The following is a 19,421-nucleotide window of genomic DNA, read 5'->3' on the forward strand; positions in this document are numbered from 1 at the left end:
TTTTCTTCCATAGAGTTGTTTTGTTTGTTCTGTACGGCACAACTGCTGCTAACTACAACAAAGTACCTGTGAAAATGTGCTGCCTTCATGATAATGTCATGTCTAGCCAACGTTTTTTCCCTCTAATAAATTAGGCTGCAAAGCAAGAAGCATTCGTATAAAACATGGACAACATTTTTGACATTTTCCTCGCATAAATTGCTGTGCTATTACACACCGTAAGTGGAATAATTTCTATTTAAGTCATCCTTAGAAGCGAGCATAAAAAAAAATTATTGCAGGTAGAAAAAATGGAAGCCTCACAAATTTATGCACAATCCACCAGGCGGCTCCATTTGGATAATGTAATGCATTTAACTTGATTGCGCTGAAACCACCCCCCTGCTCTCCTTCCTGTTGGCCATCCGTCGGTCGGTTACATGCGCGCCGATGTTTTCGAGGTCGAACGAGAGAGAGAGAGAGAGAGAGAGAGAGAGAGAGAGAGAGAGAGAGAGAGAGAGAGAGAGAGGGGAATAAATTAATAATGGCACTTGTACCTGATTGCTGATGCCTTTTTTTTTACCACCGTTCTTGTTCTCGATCCACAGAAAGAAACCCTTTCGGACGTTCAGCTACACCTGGCTGCCCTGCGCGGTGACGAAATGCTGCTGAAGCGAGTGCTGGACAGCGGCAAGGTGCACGTCGACTGCCGTGATGAGGTGAGTGAGCTCTTGGAAAGGGGGGAAAAATAAACTCCAAATGCTGGAAAAACAACAATCATCCCACCAACCAAAACAAACCATCCCGCAACCGACGCAAACCACCAACACCTCGTGGCCGGACATGGGGTGAAGGAGGGGGGTGGGGGGGGGGGGATTGGTGTGGTCGCGAGCCGGTGAAAAACATTTCCCCGTCGGGAGCGATTATCCTGCATTTAGAGACCCCCGGTCCGGGGGGGTTGGCCATCTAAACCGCGGTCGAGCGGAGAGGAGGTTTGTTTGCACCGGAAGCGGGGGAGGAGGGGTGGATATTTGGGCTCGAGCCGGTGGCGCCCGCCAACAGGACCAACGGAGCATTTTGAGGATTAAAAATGAGTGAAGGCTGGACGTTGGGTTGGGTTGGGAAATTAGCAACAGCCAAGGCAGAAAGTTTCCCCCCGTAGTCAAGGGAAAAGCGTTCGAGGAAATAGGGGGAAAAAAACCGACCCAACCGGACGCAAAACAACCGGAACAGGGAAAAACAAAAGCCACCCCCCAATCCCCCCTCCCAACCCTCCGTATCGAGGCGACGGAACGACGAAAAGGAAGGTGGTTACGGTTTGTGCAATTTATAATCATTAGCGCTATCACTCACAATCACAATGTTTTTCCTGAACGCCAGACCGTCCGCCTTCCCTCCTCGTCTGGCGTCCGATTGGGCACCGGGAAATGTATATGTGTGTGTGGGTAGCTCCAACGCGAATGGAGTAATAAATTTCCAAGCTATCAAACAAACAAGAGAAAAAAAACCGGGGGAAACGCGCGACGGGGAAAATCACCAGCGCAATGATAAAGTGTTTAGTTTTTCACGCGTTTTTCCGTGAACCCCACACTTCCGGCCCGGGGAGGGGGAACACGACGCACCTTTGCTGACGTTGGCTTCGGGGTGACCGGTTTGTTTGCTATTTTAACACTCACTCCTCGCGCTTGCTGCTGCAGTTTAGATTTGGGTTTAGTTTTCCTTTCTTTTTCCAACTGTTTTTTGTTATCCTAACACCAAACTCGTGTGTGTGTTGGTGCGTGCGTGCAGGCGGCACATTGACAGATCGATGGTGACAGCTGCATCTGTTGTTGCGTTATGTTTGTCTATTGATTTTCGGTAGATTTATTAGTGACCGGCCTGACGTACGTGGGAACCCGGAAAACTCGGGGGCCCGGAGGGGTGGGTGGTTTCTGTGTGCGGGGTTTATGGGTTGGCGTCGGTTTCGCCAACAATGTAGCACTGGCCTTCGCTTGCCGCAATGTGCATGTGCATAATTAGTAGCAAAGTGGGCTTGAACAGTGTTAGGGAGGAGGGGCAGGAGGAGGAGGGGGAGAGAGAGAGGAAGAGTTGGTTGGTACAAATTAAACGGATTTGTTTTTCTAAACTCCCCCCCCCACACCGGTTGACTAGTGGATTATGGTGATGAACAATTTCGATTCCGGCACTCATTTTCCTCCAATGTTTTCCCTCCTCCACTCCTCCGGCAACGCCTCCCTCCTCGTCCACGTTCAGGGAGAAAGATAGCTCAAATAATTCCACCACCTGGGAAATTCAAGCCGGGAAAGCCTGTGCAGTCCATGGATTGCTGATCGGTTTGAACTGGCTTTTATAATTGAGCGTCAGATTTTCGTGTACTCTCCACTCCCTTTCTATCCCCATCCTCTTCACGAGTCACACAATCCATTAATTTTTCAGTATGGGAAATTTAGTTTAGTTTCGCCTTTTTTACGAGCGCTCGTCTATTCGGAACTTTTACCGGTGTCGTATTTTTTAAGCGAATTTATTATGCACCATACGAAAGAAAGAGAAAGAGAGAGAGAGCGAGTGAGAGATAGGAGGCATCGGTACGTATCGGAGAATTTATTATGCACCGGTTTGGAAAAACGGGAAATTCGAGGAGGAGAGGGATGGATGAAACAACGGGTAAGGGACGCACGGTTAGGAAATTATTTTGATAATTAAACAAATTGTTGAAATATGATGCAAAACTTTCGGTTGACCGCAGTTTGTCGCCCCGGGGTTCGCTCGGCTCGGCTCGCAATGCCTCATCTCATTTGTCCGGTGGGAAAATCCCCGGTTTTCCCCCCGGTGTTGGCTTCGCAAATGCCTTTAGGGTACCGGTTTTTTTTGCCGGCTTTGCTTCTAACCAATTGCGAGTGTTCAGCACCCAACCTCACAAAAAGTTTGATGGAAAATAGGTTGCGTTTCCGTTTGAATAAAAGACACGTTTTGAAAATGTTTTCCTTATTTAGATCCCTCATGAGGATATTTTAATGAATTCGTCTTTATTTTTATCTGTGAATGTATTTAAAAATAACAGAACAGACATAAATAGTTGCTCTCAACCTATTTTGGGGGTTTCGGTTTGTTGTTTTGTTGAACGAAACAATGTTCTGTGGTTAGCGTATTTCAATTCTGTTTCTTCTGAATATATTTGATCCATTTAACCGATGAATGGACTTTTTTAACTGGACTTATCTTACTGTACTTTATTAAAGTTTCCCGATTCCTGTCGCAAGAATACTGATTTTAAATTGATATAATTGTTTATGTGCAAAATAGCAATAGCTTCCAAGATCCGCTTCGTTTGAACTACAGGTATTTCTATCCATTTCGTCCAGGAATAGCTTCGACCGAAGCGTTTGAAGAATTAATACAGCGTGCGTTCTCGTTGCGGACGTGTCTAGAGGCAGTCAACCTTAAAGAATCGTTGGCTTTTCCAGCACCGCACACACATTTGCACTTGTTTCCGTCAATTTAACACAGGTGGTTTCTGCCTGCTATAAAGTGTGCGGTTAAGTGTGTGTGTGTGCGTGTGTGTGCGGGTGCTTCTGCACCTCAACCGCACGAATCAACCGCGAACCTTGAGAGTGCATCCACGTTGCAATGCCCCCGGAGTGCATCGATGCTGAGGGCAATCACAATCAGAATCGTATCATTGCCGGTGTCGGCATAATAATCTGCAGCATCCATCTAGCTCACCCGGCTCACCAGCAGTCCTCACCACCCCACACCCCCCTTGGTTGGTCCATCGGTGTGTTATTGCGATAGTGGAGGGAATGGGAATGTTGGAAGGATGCAGAAGAGTGTATTTGTCGAACATTATTTATTAATTTAGTTGAAAATCGGTCTCATTGTTTAGGTCCGGAGTTGACCGGAGCCTGCTCCTGCACTGGGTTTTGGTGGAAAGACAATAAGGGGGGCAGGGGGTGTGTGGAAAATGCAGCACCGTTGGCTGCTCATTGGGAAATTGCATTTCGTTGGTCGCAAGGAACAATTGACCGAACGTACCGAACGTTAGAATCCACGCACACACACACACGCATACAAATGGGAGCCAGCTTTTCCTTCCCGGTGGACGCAACACAATGAGAGTTCACACATGCACACACGCTTGCACGATGCATGTTTTCGTCGTCGGTTGATGCGTTTCGTCCGTTGATGCATTTCGTCCTGAGAGGCGAGGGGTTGGGGGGAGCGGGACCTGACCCTGACCGAGCCGCACGGCCGAGAGTAACACGGATTGATCGTAACAAAATCTATCTATTGCTTCGCAATTCTACTGCTGGAACTCATTTCCTATATGCACTTGGTATTGTTCAATTGTTTGTCTGCCTGTTGCTGGCGGGATGGGGCAGGGATACGGTCGGCCACCGGAAGTGACACATCGCCCCGAGGAGTCCCGGGACGGCCGGCCAGCAGGTGTGTATGCATGTGTGTGTGCGAAGAAAGGACCAACTCCACCTTCAACGGAACCACCGGGCCTGTATTTAGGTGTTATGTGTGTCCGTGTGGGTGCCACACAGCGTGAAGAGGTGTGTATTGCATCCCTGGGACTAGTTTGGTCAACCCTGCACCCCCCTCCCCCCCCCCCCCCCCCCCCCTCTCCCTTCGGTGCCAATGGCTTTTTCTCGAAGGTCCTCCCAAAGGGCGGTGGCATAAAAGGTGGACATAAGCCGGGCGCAACAGCTTCCACCAACACCAACAACTGAGGAGGCATGGGGGGGGGGGGGGAGGCGAAAGAGGGTTCTCGGACCCAACCATTGGGTCGAGTTTTCCCCAGCAACAACGACGAGGCGCACAGCATGGCCGACCACCGGAGCAAACCGACAAACTCTCTGGAAACGACATTTTAATTTTAGTTATTGAAATATCGTTTCTCCCCACCACCCACACCTCTCTCTCACTTCTCTCCCCTTTCCCCTCGCCAACCCCCTTGTGTCCCACCCTCATGTGGCGTGTGAATTGAACAAACGCTTGATTTTATGCTCTTGCCCGCCGTGTCCTGTTGCTTGCTTCCTTTCTCACTCTTTCCCACACTATCCAGTGCTCCCCACTCCCTCTCCCTCTTGCTGTCAGTTGGTCAGTTTAATTTCGGGGAATGGTCAGTGGCCGGCCAGCGCCGGGGAAAAACCCTGCAGGAAGTTGGATTGATTTTTCGAAAGCTGCGGTTCCGAGCTGCAGCAACACCGGGTGTGTGGTTTTCTCGCAGCGCTCTACTACTACTACATGGCTCCGTGTGCAGATATTTGCAGCGTTCCTGGGACCTGATGGGTGAGGGTCCCTCCCCCCCCCCCCACCCATACTCACCTTTCGGATGTAGTGCGCTTCGGTACGGAGGAGCGACAGGCTTTTCCACAATGTGTGATGCGAGAGTTCCATCGAACTCCCGAACCGAAAAAGGTGAGGTTTGCGTTGTACGTAAATAACAATGAGAGAAAATACCGGACCGGATAGTGGGAATCGTCATCCCGGGGACACGGGACACGCGGTACAGCTGAAAGTCGACGGAATCACACAATCAATCGCACGGTTCAAAGAGGATTTTCATACGACTCCATGTCCATCGGTGACATCGGGCCAGTTCCCAGTTTTTCCCTCCACCCGGCGAACATGAATTACGCGAACGCGAACCCCCGAAGGGTGTTTGTCCGCTTTAAACCATGCTGGGAGTATTAGTAAAGGATCAGTGGTTGCATTTTTCATCAATCCATCAAAGAGTGATGGGATTTTTCTAACTAGAATTGGTAATTAAATTCATCATCGCTAGCTCGGCCGGGAAAGTTTCGGATGTTATTGGATGTTTAATGAAGAGATTATTTGATTTCTTTCAAGCTGACTTGTTTGTTTGGTGCTTGGAAAACCCAATCGCCCACCTTTGCCTCGGTAAACTAGCTCTTATCTGGTGTGTTTTAATTTCTCTATCCAATTTTCCGACCGGGATGTTGCCGTAGCGTGGCTGGGAATTGAATGGAAAGTGTGGAAATCCGTGCTACATTATTCATGGCGAGGAGGAAATTATTTTTCTACCTACTCTCGCCCTTTCTTTTTGTGTTAAACGCTCGACAATCATCGCATTCAAGAAAGACCCAAGGGGGAGGAGATGAACGAGTGTGCGTTGTCCACTGACCGATGATGCGGAACCTCTTGATTTTCTTCGCCCAGTTGCGCAACCTATATAGATCCTTTCCTCGTTCGCTTACAGATGGCACAGTTTTTCCCCAGAAGAGAACCACACTATCGTAAGACGGGCACGTAACGCTGGGAAGTGATTTCTTTGCCAAGTTTCTTTTTCTTCTTTCCCCGTTGCGTTTGCACTTCCGAGTGTTTCTTTGTCCGGCGCTGGAGGTTCCTCCCGTTCCTTGGTTTGCGTGCTTGTTAAGTCCGGTGTCTTGCAAGAAAAAGGGGGGATTAGAATCAGGTGCATCACACCCCAGGGTGAAGAGAGAGGGATGGACAGTGTATGGAACCCGGGTCTTTCTGTTTTTCTGCTCGTTGAAAAGAATTCCCGATGCACCTGTACAGTTTTTCTGCATCAATAATAAAAGACCAACACATGTGGATGTCGTCGTCGGCGGGGTGGAGAGAAACGGACACCGTCTTTCGTCCCTTTGGCTCCGTGTGTGTGTTCTCACATACGTTCATCCATCATCTCTACACCTCACCTTTTTCCCTCATGTTTTCCACAAACGGGGTCGAACAGTCGTCGTTCATTTTAATCTTCAACATTGCTCACACTTGAATGTGCCATGAGTCGAGCTCAATGGGAGCATCTTAAAAAATAATTAAGGAAACAAGGCCCCCGTTTTTTCCCCTCCCCCCCCCCCCCGCCTTTCCACCTCCGTCTAATTTTCCATCTCTTTCCGGCGTTATTCGTTCGCTCCACTTCGTCGTGTGTTTCGAACAGCGGATCCTTTGAAAGTCGTCCGTCCTGCTGCTCCCGAATGCTGCTTGAGCGCCTTGAAGGGTAGATTGGGTTGAAGATTGTCGTACGCGCCGTTATCGTCCCCCCCTCCCCAACCCTCGCCTTCCTTCGTTTCGGAGGCAGGAAGCGAGGAAGCGTGGCTTGCAGCGCAACATCCGGATGTTGGCGTAGGTAAGTGCGTAACCGAGCTGGGCTGGGCAATGTGTGTGTGCGTGTATGTTGTAGCCGCGCACACACTTCTTTGTGGCATCCTCGTGTGTTTGGTTTTTTTTTCTTTTTGCTGAGACTGCATTCAAAAATTCTCGCACAGAAGGAGAGAAAGAGGAGGGAACAAGGGGTCGAAGGGAAATTTGTTCAGATTTTGCAAGATATGTACTATAACCCCTCGGTAATGTACTCCTCCGGGGATGGATATTACACGCAAAACCTTGCTTTGTTCCCTTTCATCGCTCGGAGGCTCCGAGGGCCGCCTTCAGGTTTTCCGGCGACCAGGGGAAATGCTCTCTGCAGCAACACACGGTCCGGGGCTTTCCGAGAGAGTCAGCATTTGTGGTGGCCAGATCGATGTGTCGGCAAGTGTTGTTATACACTCAGTCACTTCCCCAGCTCTCCCCCTCTCCATCAAGTGGGTCGTATGCGTATAATCCTTTTTGTCCTTAACCAACCCCAAAAGGATACAAGTCAAGGCCTACGCGTGGTAGGATGCGTGTTGCGTCGTCTCTGGTGGAATCAAACGGAACCGGGGAAGGAGATTTACGAAGGTTGCGGAGGAACCTAAAGCCTCCTCGGTGAGCCTTCCGATGCGCAACGTGGAAAGTGCGACCATCTGCAAAAAAAAGGGTAGAAAATTCATTTCTAAAGTTGTCCCGAACTCCCGAGCAGCAGACTCCAGGGAAATGCACAAGCACAAGGTCCTAGGTAGGCATATCAACTGTTGTTTGTCGTTCATTTTGTTGGCCCAAATTGAAACGAAGGAATAAGATTAAAAGACCTTTTGCCTGCTCTCGCTCTCTCGGGCTTGCTTTTGGGTCGAAAGTGGAAAGCTAGAGTTTAGCTTTTTGGGGGATTAATTTAGCAGAAGAACCGAATGCAGCTTGGATGGTGCTGATGGGATGCTAATGGAATCGTTGCTGTTTAATGCCCTGCCATTGTTGTTGCGATGTGCAACAATTTGTTACATGCGAAGGAGGTTATCTAATTTGCTCCAAAAACCCATAAAAGCCCAACCTACCTGTTGAAGAACAGCGCTTTTGGGTTGTCGAAATTTAAGTGAGACGTATGTTACACAAAATAAAACCCTTAAAACCAAACAACGATCACCATGACAGCTACGTTACGCACCTTCTTGCAATCGACTTTAAGGCAAGAAACCTTCCTTTCCGTCGGAGATGTTTTCCTTCTGCACTTTCTCTAGAGTGCGTCGGTTGATTGTCGTCTCCCCTTAGCAGCGTGTTCCGTATGATCCAACGATCAAAGAAATCCCGGGAAGCTTTTGAAGTGCTGCTGGTGGGGAAAAAGTTTTCCCCCTTCCCGATAACGAGCTTATCAAGTTGAGGAAACGGGTAACGAAATAGTCAAAATGTGTGTCTTTCGTGTGTTCCGCGTGTTCGGTTGCTGCACGAATTATATCAGCATCCGGCGAGAAGTGCTTCTGCTGAGGCCAATGCACACACGTGGGTGTTTGGAAGGCACTTCGCGTTTTATTTCTTATAGCGTGCATCGTGCGGATATCCATGTTTGGGGGGAGGAGACGATGCTGCGTCTTTGTTGTGGTTGGTATGCTTGAGGTGTGCATATATTATACTTCTTCCAATTTGCGCGTTCGCGCGACACACGTCGTCGGTGTGTGGTGCTTTTCCGCCTATTTACGGGAATACATGAACAGTGCGCGAACATGGTACGTGTACCTTTTTATGCGAATCATATGCTCTGGTGGTGCTCTATGCGTGGAAGTGCGTGTATTTCCGGTTTGTCCCGTATTTTCCGTTCCTGTAAGCATGTTTCTCCATGATGCTCTCTGTGTGTTAATAATGTATCGTCGAGTATAAATGGGGACAAAAATGGAAAAGGTGCGTTTTATGCTCAGCAGTAGCTGGAAGAAAGGTTTATGAAACCTCTACATTAGTGATGGGAAATTCGATTCCGCAACCAGAGCCGGCTCCGACGAACTCCAGTAAATGTTGGAGCAAGCTCCGGAGCCGACTTCTAAGTACTGGCTCCGAACTACCGACTCCGAACTACCGACTCCGAACTACCGACTCCGAGCTACTGACTCCGAACTACCGACTCCGAATTACCGACTCCGAACTACCGACTCCGAACTACCGACTCCGAACTACCGGCTCCAAACTAACGGATCCGAACTACCGGCTCCGAACTAACGGCTCCGGAGTCGGGTGTGAACAAAGAAACTAATCTCCACGATTCTTTTATTGCGAGATTATGCGACCAAAACAAAAAGGGGGGTCCCGGAAGCTTGGAGCCGTAATTTCGGAGCCGACTCCGAAGCCGTTAGTTCGGATCCGTTAGTTCGGAGCCGGTAGTTCGGAGTCGGTAGTTCGGAACCGGTAGTTCGGAGCCAGTAATTCGTAGCCGGTAGTTCGTAGTCGGCTTCGCAGCTGGCTCCAAAATTTACTGGAGTTCGTCGGAGCCGGTAGTCCGGAACCGTTAGTTCGGAACCGGTAGTTCGGAGTCGTTAGTTCGGAGCCGGTAGTTCGGAACTGGTAGTTCCGAGCCGGTAATTCGGAGTCGGTACTTCGGAGTCGGCTCCGGAGCCGGCTCCAAAATTTACTGAAGTTCGTCGGAGCCAGTAGTTCGGTGCCGTTAGTTCGGAGCGGGTATTTCGGAGCCGGTAGTTTAGATCCGTTAGATCGGAGCCGGTAGTTCGGAGTCGGTAGTTTGGAGCCGGTAGTTCGGAGCCTGTAGTTCGGATCCGTTAGTTCGGAGCCGTTAGTTCGGAGCCGGTTCTGGGCTAATGCCGGAGCTGTTAGTGCGCTCCTGAGTGCCCATCACTACTCTACATGTGTTTCACTTGTTAAACATAACGTAACCATGATATAAAAATTAATAGACGAAAAGATCTCAAATTGATCCTTGCGTGGATTCTTTTTCCAGTGGAAACCTTACACGCTTTATCGAAAAACGCAGCACATGAAAAAGAGAAAGGATGTTCGGAAATGGAATGCGTTGGCTTCATCCGCCGGAAGTGGATGAAGTTTCATCCTTCAATAACACCTCCCCATTCTTTCTGCCGCACCCCACTCGCGTTGTGAATGAATGCAAGTGGCTCCTTTTTTGTTGTTTAAAATATTGTTTTTCCTCCCTGTTTTGTTTCCTCCCTGTCACTGGGCTGCACCTTATTTAAGAGCATGCACACCATCCACACCCTCCGCGTTTGTTTCGCATGCGTCTTCCCAACGGGACGCACCACCAGTTCTTTTGCTGTTGTTTTATTCCACTCAAAGGAGAACCCACCGAACCGGGGGGTGACTGTATTTTATGCAAAAAAGGTGTGAGGTTCAATGACCTGATAAGACGCCTTTCTCGCCTATTAAAACCAGAACCGGCGTGCGTGCGTACGCCGTTTTCCCCTCTTCGCTTCGTTGGTGGCGAGAGAGAGATGTCGTGGCAAGGATTTGGGCGAAAGGTGTTCGTAATGCAATTCAGCTGGATGTGAAATCCCGGTCCGGGGGTTTGCAAATTGTTTGGTGCGAAAATCCACCCTTGTGCCCTCGGGGGTTTTCTTGGACACAACTGGTGTGAACAAAAGGTCTCTCCAGCGGCGACCGTCGATCGACGAATTGAGGAAGGACTTTCGAGAGTTTGGGCCGAACTTTTTTGAAGGGTTGGTTTTTTTCAAAAATTATTTTTCTGTTTAGTGGATGTACTTCAACTTCGGTCCGAGTTGGGTCATATACGTTTCGTTCCTTGCTGAAATGTGTGTTGCAAGTGCTGTAAGTATCGAACGAACGGCCGGCGAAGTTGAGTAGCAAAGTGTTGTTGTTCGCTGCAATGTAAAAATGGAGTGGAAAGCCAAACGAAGGGCTTTGGCCTGCCCTCGAAAGAAATCAAAACTCTAGCCACCAACCAACCAACCCAATTTGGTGGTGGTGAGAACGTTTGGTTCCAATCGGTTGCAGTGAACACGGCCCCCGGTGCATCTGCAGCGCTGCAACTGCATCGAGGATGCCGATTGTTTTCACCCGGGCACATTGATTGTACGGACCAATCGCATGAACTTTCGTCGTTGGGCTGCTGATGCTGCTGCCTCCGAAAACCTGGTGCGGGTTCAACGTTGGATGCGGTAAAATCGTGCGCACGTGTACCCGTGGTCCAAGTGCAACTGCAACTGCAACTGCATCGGTAAAATTGTGCGACCGGCGCGAAAAACTGGGAAGATGTAGGCAAATGCACTTATGTTGCAGTGTTTCACTGCACATTTCTCCACACGGCTCGCCCGTTTTCGAAGGGTGTTTCGGTTTTACCTTGGCTATAGATTTACCTTACGCCGGGAAAACTCTTTTCTTTGTTTACTTTTAGTTTTGTGTAATTTTTCGTTCTACTCCAATTTTGTACGAATCTCCCCTTCGTAGGGTTGGTCGAGGAAAGTGAGGGTCCTGAGGGGAAGAAACGGGTGGTCAATTGATGGCTCTGCTGAACGATTTACTGTGCCATCCCGTTTGGGCCATCCGTTTCCAAGGTCTGTGCAGTTTGATTCTATTGATTTTCGCCAAAGCGAAAACTTTTGTCGAAATTTTCCTCTCGATGTGGCAGGAGGGAGGAGTATTGCACTTTCTCGCCCACCAGATGCAGCAATCGGTACGGTGCAAGTTTGGGCCATCGGTCTTTCATTGTTTCCAAGTTCAACAGAGGAAACTTACTTTTCACCAGACCCCCCCTCTTCAAGCTGCTGCCGGGTCTGGTTCGTTTCAATTTTGAATTTTCCTATCGAAATATTTCAATGAGAGTTGATGGTAAAGGGTCCACCGATTGCCCGAAGGATGCAGTTTCGAGCACTTTGTGTCCTTCCGTCCGAACCGAATGCCACTTCCACAGGGTTGTTTTCATTTTTTGTGGTTGTTTGATGATCATTGATTTTGTTTTAGTTTCCTTAAAGCTCCTAAAGAGCTCCAAAGATCTGCTTCGTATGGTTTTTGTGGTGAAAAGAATGATTTGAATTTGTTAGTTAGGTTTCGTATTCGTCATTTGACATTGAACACCAACTCTTTAAACCGAGACGAGCTTTAGTATGTTTTACGTTTTTAATAATAATCGTCACGTTGTTTGTTTTCGAAGTGCTAGGATAAATAAAAAACCATTGAAATAAGTCATCATGACGATGGAATTATGATCTTTAACGTTTTGTTTTAACACCAAACAACTCCGGTAACCAGTGTCAGCGGTTTTTGGACTGTAATTATGTGGCCTTCCGCATTTGCCACTAGCTGGATTACAATTTATGATTATTAGGTTTTGTTTTTTATTTGTTCGCTTCGCATTGTGATTAAATGTTAGTCGAGGCCAGTTTTTCTGTTGCGCTTCACATCACCGGTGGCTTTCCGTGAGGTGGTGAGAATAATGCATTCGCCCTTAATCCGTTGTGGTGTTCTGGCCAGATTATGAATCACATTTAGCCACGGTATGCTGCTGCGGGAATGCTGCAGGACGGTTGTAATCCAAACATATTAATTTGCCGGATTACGCCGTGCCGAAGTTTATGGGAAAACCTATAATTTTTAATGTATTTAAATTGAACATGGCGTCCAGAACGGGCAGAGTTCGAAGTGGACGTGGCGTTATCGATGCTAATGGGTTTGATGGATGCATTAGTATGCTTGTGTTCAATTTTGAATTTTATCCTGCAATATTGACAAGTCTTTGAACTATGTCCGTATTTTGTTCACAATCCTTTTTACACAATAATTGCACAAATCCGTTCGCTTGTTAAGCAACCTAAGGAGGAGGACTTCTGCAAGAAGCAAATGGAATTGTAAATGTTCCTTAACATGTAATCACATATGTGAGACCACACTTCACCACAAAAAGAGGGTAAAATTGGAAGGAACAACGAAAAAAGAGGAACAGAAGAAACGCGCGGGGTTTTAATGCGAAACAAAAGAAATCCTTACGCACCGTACGCACATTCGCAGACTGGTTGGACCACTTTAAATTAACTTGCAGCCATATGCACACGATGTGCGTGTTTTCTTCTGGTCTGACACTCGATCCTCGGTGCTGAAAAGAATTACGCTGAAAGAAAGGGCTTCCTTCCGTTACCACATATTCCACCCCGTTGGGATTTTCGTTCGGTTGGGAAGAAAATCTACTTCAAAAACTATCGGTGTGTTGTTGTGTGTATTGTGCGCGCGGGGAAGAGAGAGAAAAAAAGTATGCACACAAGCGAACCTCAACGGGGGGTCCTTTTGTGCGTAACTGCATATTGCGAGGGATGCAAACGTGGCGATGAATATAATAATGCAAGGCGATGGAAAATGTGATTGCTGTAAGGATTCTCCTTATGGCAATGGGTAGAAAATGAAATAAAAAGTGAGGAAGAAAGATGAGAAAAGGAAAAATAATTATCATCACCCCCCAGAAAGGGAACCGAGCGCGAAAGGCTTCACTTTGGGGAAGTGTTAAAATTAACAGCTGCAGTAAAACACGTCGTCGACAACGGCCCGTCAGATAGCGACCATCGGCCGGAAGAAGGAAGCAGCATAGTGAGAAGGTCCTGGAGCAAAGACGAACGGCTGGAACGGCAATACAATCGCAACGCGCCGCAAACGCGGGCAAACGGTGATGTGGAAAAATTAATATTTGTTATTACTTCAGGCGACGATGCGGTAGACCCACGCCACAATCGATCGGGTTGCGGAAAAGCTGCCCCCGAGGCCACGCATGAAAGTGTCGGAAATAAGACACCACACACACATGAGTTCCCCTTGGGTCCGGGGAAAAGGTAAGGTGCGCTTATATGTTTATGCTCGATGGCTTTTCCACGATTGCCGCACGTCACATTTCCTGCCGATACGCGCGCCTGATGACGATGACGGCGTGGGGAAGACACGGACACGCGGAAAAATAAGGTGCTAACGATGACGCATCTCCGATTCACCGAGGTGTCCTTCGTGTGCGCGACTGCGTGTGTGATTATTATGATTGATTGAAGTGCGTACGAATGGAGTGAATGAATGGACGTTGCGAATGTACGCAACAACGAGGAGCTATTGTGCTCATTTCGTTTGACGGCGGGGGCATTTGTGAAAACCCCGTAAAACAATGCCACTTTCATCAGCCCGAGGTCAGAGGGGCGCGGGGTTGGGGGTGGCGCTGGGTATGCTCTCGATTTTCACTTCATCATTATGATGCTCTTGTGATGGGCGTCCCTTTTTCTGCGCTATTGCTTGCCGACGGCGCGCCGACTGTGGGGACATAATTTGATGTCAACTTTATGCTTGAGTTTTAATTCCACCAGCCGTTGTCCCTCCCTCCCGACCCTGCTGGTACCTTGTCGCGTGGTGGGTCGTCATGCGATGCAATTATAATTCCAACCCAGTGGCAGATGACGCTCATTTGATAAAACCTGTGCTGCCTTCCGGATAACGATATTTCATCGAGATGAACACTATTTGATGGATCACGTGAGATGGATGAGATTGTACCTTTTGGTCTTAATCTTATGTGAGCTGTCGAGCCAATAATTCGAACCCGATCATCCGCTCTGATGCACATACATTCAGGTGAGAAAATGATTTTGAATGAAATTTTTAGTTCATTTGATATTTATTCTTTGTATATTTTTAGTTGCCGTGCTCCTAAAAACGATGGCTTCCGGTAGTTCCGGCTTAAGATCATCGGGAATCATCCATTGAAACTCCTGTGTCGGCCAGCTCCTGTCTGTGCACCGTCTGTTCAGCTGGGGGGTGCTAAATGCATAATGGTTTTGTTTTCCAATTTAAATCTTACGCCACCATCCACACCACAACACAGCCATGGCTTCCAATCGCCAGGCGTGGAGTGATCGCTTACCTTTTTTGTGCCTGACGCACATTCACCCGCAGCCCTGGGTTTTTCGCATCTCCCTCTCATCCTCCCTCGTTTGGGGTTTTGGAGCAGATTTTCCAATTTAAAAATCAATCAAACTTTTCACACATCTCAAATAAGCCGCCACCCTGTTTACCTCCCCTTCGGCTCACCGACCGATCGATCGTTTAAATGGCGCAGACCCTTTCTTTCTGCATCACCGCGGCGGCGGCGCTGTCTGTCACTTATGCCATCACAAACCATGTCAGTTACACTCATCGGGGGAGGAGGGGAGAGGGCGAGAAAGGACGGGAAATGGAGCTCGTCGATGGTGAACACTGATAGCATGTGATGCGAGCACGTTCTTCTTCTTATTTGAGAGAATGTAATCATCAGGTAATAACCACTTAATCTCATTATTTGCGGTTCTCGCAAAAAGTTTCCTGGCAAAGCCAAGGGGAACCGCAGGAACTTCGGAACCGGGGTGGCGGTGGTTATCGAGCCATTTGGAAGCAACCCCTAGCGTCGACGTGTCGGCGAAGAGAGAACGAGGAAGGGTTCGTCTTTTGCTTAACTGCTCTTGATACCAATCTGTTCAGCTACATTTCCTTTTCCAGAACCAACCACCAGTTCGTTTGCCGTTGGCAGTTTTCGGGGAGGTGTTCTCGCCGACTTCGGCCCTTGTGCCGGGTTCCATTTGGGTTGGTCCGCGCGCGCGGACGTGTTTCCGAGCATATTTTATTAAATATACATAAATTCTGAATCTGGCAAAAGTTGCGCAAAATTTATTGGTCACCGTGTGGTGTTTGCGGGATGATCGAGTCCCCGAGACAAAGAAGATCGAACGAAGGTTCCGGGGAGGAGGGGGGGACGTTTCTGCGATGGCAAAAACACGTGGAGACACGACTTTCGGCCAAAGTTTTCCGCCGTCTCGAAAGGATAACAGGGCGGCGTGCGCGAAATGTGTGCCACATTCGGCAGGGATTGGGATCTTCTCGGGAGGTGAGAGGGAGTGTGTGTGCGAGGAAACATACACACGGCCACAGTGGGAAGATAAAACCCGATCGGTCATGTGTGCAGCAGGGGATCGAAGGACGAAGGAAGCGAAAGGTGGCTGGAATAGCTTGTTATTATGTTTCATTTCGATAAAAAAGAATGGCTGATTGGGTCGTCGTAAGCGAACGGAGGACGAGGAGAAGGATGGGCTGGACGCCGGTTAATGGTGGTCAAAGTGCACAAAAACGTGACAAGAAGCTTGGCACATCGGGGTGTCCGTTTTTAAACTTTTTCTCGGTCGTCGTCCCCCCCCCCCTTCAACCGGAGAAGAGCATTCCTCGGTTGGTTGCAGTTTTTCGGTAGGAGTTTTCTTCATATTTTCGCAGCACGTCCCGACCGTCTCGGAAAACAACACCAGAAGCCAAAGAGTGCAACCGCAGAAGCAAGGCCTCAGAGCTCCTCCTCCTCTGCCTCTGCCTGGATGGGCAGAGATGGGCAAAGTTTTTGACCACAATTTGGCGGAGATTGGTTGATGCCTTCTGGAGCTCCGGACTGGATTCTTGGTGCGCTTGGTGAAGGTCGTTAGCGGATGTGTGAGGTATTGAATGAAGATTATGATGATTAACTGCAAGTGGATGAATATTGTTTTAATTTGTAGTATGCTCTGTGGTGTGCTCTGGCTTCCTTAAGCATATTGTGAAGTGGTGCGAATTTGGAGCGTCGTTTTATAGCAACGTTTTATCTTCAGAAGAGATTCGATTTTAAAATGTAGAACAAGGATATCGCATGTCCAAAACGAATGGATAATAATAAGCATTGTAAATTGTTACAACGTGTCCTCCTATTCAGTCCTGATATTTGAGCTATCAGCAGAAGAAGCGTACCATCTTCAACGTCAAACCGTCGTTGTTTGCGGATCTTCCAACCTTATTCCAAGACACCAAGCCAAGCACGGATCGGTACACGATGGGTTTTTGGACCGGCGGAAGCTCTGTGCCATTTGAGACAGTTGTGTTCACGAGTTTGAAGTGTCATAATTTCGCAAAATGCAACTACAACTGCTCACCCTGCTGCATGGGAACGTGCAAAATAGTTTGCTCTCGGTGCAGATCTAGCCGTCGGATCTGGCATCGTTGAGTGTTAGTTCGGTCCGTAACTGTGTGAGAGCCAAATGGCACCCCCGGCCTGCGATGCGATGTGGCAAGCAAACCCGGCCGACCCACGGTCGGTCACGACACGACACACGATTTCCGATGGAATCTCGGGAGAGATACGGTGGCGATACGGAGAAGCCATCAACGGAACGCAACCCGGAATGGGTAAAGGCTTATATTTCACCCCGAGGAGGGAGGACGGGAAAGTGGGACACACCGATCGGGTGTTTTGAGAACGAGCCGGGGAGCGAACTCCGCCGGAGCTGGGGGCACATTTTTGTGGTTTATTCTTGGACCTTATGCAATCTTGTGTGCCACCCTTCTTCGCGCCCTTTCGTAATCCAATGGTTGTTCCCTCCATCGGAGTGTGTTTCTCCCTGCTTTTTTCACGGTGACATTGTAATTTGTTCCTGGTGTGTAGTTCTTTTTTCCCCGGGTCCTCCGGGTTACACCGACCAGAAGGTTGTATTAGGGCTCTCGCACAAAAGGTGCATTCTTGCCCGCAATCGGCCCAACAACCAGAGACGAAGGGGGGACAAAGAGTGGCGTGGCCGGGGTGGAACCGGAGAACTCGTTTTCATTTTGGCCAGTGTTTTCGGGTGATGTTTATGCTACCGGATTGCAACCGTGCTACGCACCCATGTGTTGATGTGTTTGGTTTGAGGTGGGAATTGGATACGCTTCGAAGAAAGAACCCCTGGATATAGGCACAACGCCTTGCATGACTAGGAAAAATCCGTTTCGGGTTTAGCAGCAGGGGCTGGTTTATCGGAAAGAAAGTACGATGATTGAAAATACTGGTCGAAGGGGGGAAGGTGGTTATCGGTTAAATAAAGAAATGGACGATGGTATTTGCTGTGGTGTTATGATTTCAATTATGACCAAGGACGTCCGGTGTGGGCTTGCGGAAAGTCTTTGATAGATTTTAGGTTAGGGAAATGTACTAGTTGCCTTAGTGTTGGTTACATAAATCATTTATAACCAGCTTCGTTCCTCGAAATAGAGAAATACAATTTGTGCAGGATTGTATGACCACAACTATGAAACTACACCATTCATCAAGGAGATTATTATTATTATTTGAATAACGGTGGAATTTATTTATTGATTTCAGTTTTTCGTTTTGAACTCATTTTTATTATTACACACACTCGGCGTTCATTCGATGGTTGGGAAAATCCTATTAACAGCAATGCGTACCCGCCTCTAACGACTGCGCCCATAATGGATTGTAAACTCAATTTTCAACTTAATACGTCCAATTCGTTTCCGTCTCTCGAAACGCTCCATAATTTTCATAATCCATCAGCCGCCTATGCATACGAATTACCTGGCCGATGAAGTGGACTACCCTTCACCCTCGGAACCCGCGTTCCCTGTGGTCGTGGCTAAAATCGATGCAAATTTGTGCACGCGGTGCCATATTGTTGCACCGACGCCCGTTGTGCATCGTGCCGGCAATTGGTTTCTATTAACGGCGAGATTTTATGATAACAGTTCACGGCACGCGCACACACACACACACACATCAAACACTGGCCTTTGAGTGAACGCACATCAAAAGACGATTGAGATTGACAGACATTTGCAACATATGCAGCATGCGCTGTTCCGAGCTCGACGCTTTTCCGGGTTTTCCTCCGGTTAAGCGCAGGGCATTATGATGGTTGAGGCTTTGTTTAATCTTTGATCGGTTTGGTGAAAATTTGTCCCTTCCCCGCTGTTTGCCCTGACTGGGTGGACAAATTTAATTCATGAGTAAATAATAGACCCGAGCATACGGTAATGCTCGTTTCTAGTTGGGTAAATTGCGAATCAATTCAACCCATCAAGCGTTTGAGCCCTTGTGCTTGATGTAATACTATGGGTATGGCTCCAACTGCTCGCTGGTTAGCAATTTCATTTACATCAAGTACTTGTCAGGAAAGAGCTTATCGTTTGGAATTAGACGCTTTAGTGTATGGGAAAGGCTTTCTTATCTGACTTTTTGATAGATGTCCCCAAACACTGGGATTCAAAGTACAGTTCTACACATGGCTTCAAACGCAAAGTTGCAAAAGCGATAGTGATCTTCCGATTCCATTGAATGGTTAGAAAGGAGTACGGGACCGTACCTTTACGTAACATTACCCATTTCACGACGGTTTGAAGTTTAATTAGTGTAATGGAATGTTTGACTTGTTGCTAGCACACAGGTTTCGCCGTCCGGAATTGGATGCATCGACTAGATTTCGATTCAACCAGTCGGCCTTTGCTACCATTTTTGTCCTCAATTTGTTGTCGTTCACCGAGGATGCCTAAATTACTCGTAATGGGTATTTAGA

At 48.1% G+C, this 19,421-nt stretch overlaps 1 protein-coding gene across 1 annotated transcript in view; it reads left to right on the top strand.

Annotated features, from left to right (window-relative positions):
* Positions 1-523: 523 nt before the first annotated feature.
* Positions 524-19,421, top strand: part of LOC131267468 (ankyrin repeat domain-containing protein 29) — a 132,081-nt gene continuing 113,183 nt past the window's right edge. Inside the window, exons 1-2 of the mRNA XM_058270354.1 lie at positions 524-532; positions 588-698. Coding sequence (XP_058126337.1) covers positions 524-532; positions 588-698 — 120 coding nt within the window. The remainder of the gene's footprint in view (positions 533-587; positions 699-19,421) is intronic.

The sequence above is a fragment of the Anopheles coustani genome, chromosome 2 (assembly GCF_943734705.1).
Source record: "Anopheles coustani chromosome 2, idAnoCousDA_361_x.2, whole genome shotgun sequence".
Taxonomy (NCBI): domain Eukaryota; kingdom Metazoa; phylum Arthropoda; class Insecta; order Diptera; family Culicidae; genus Anopheles; species Anopheles coustani.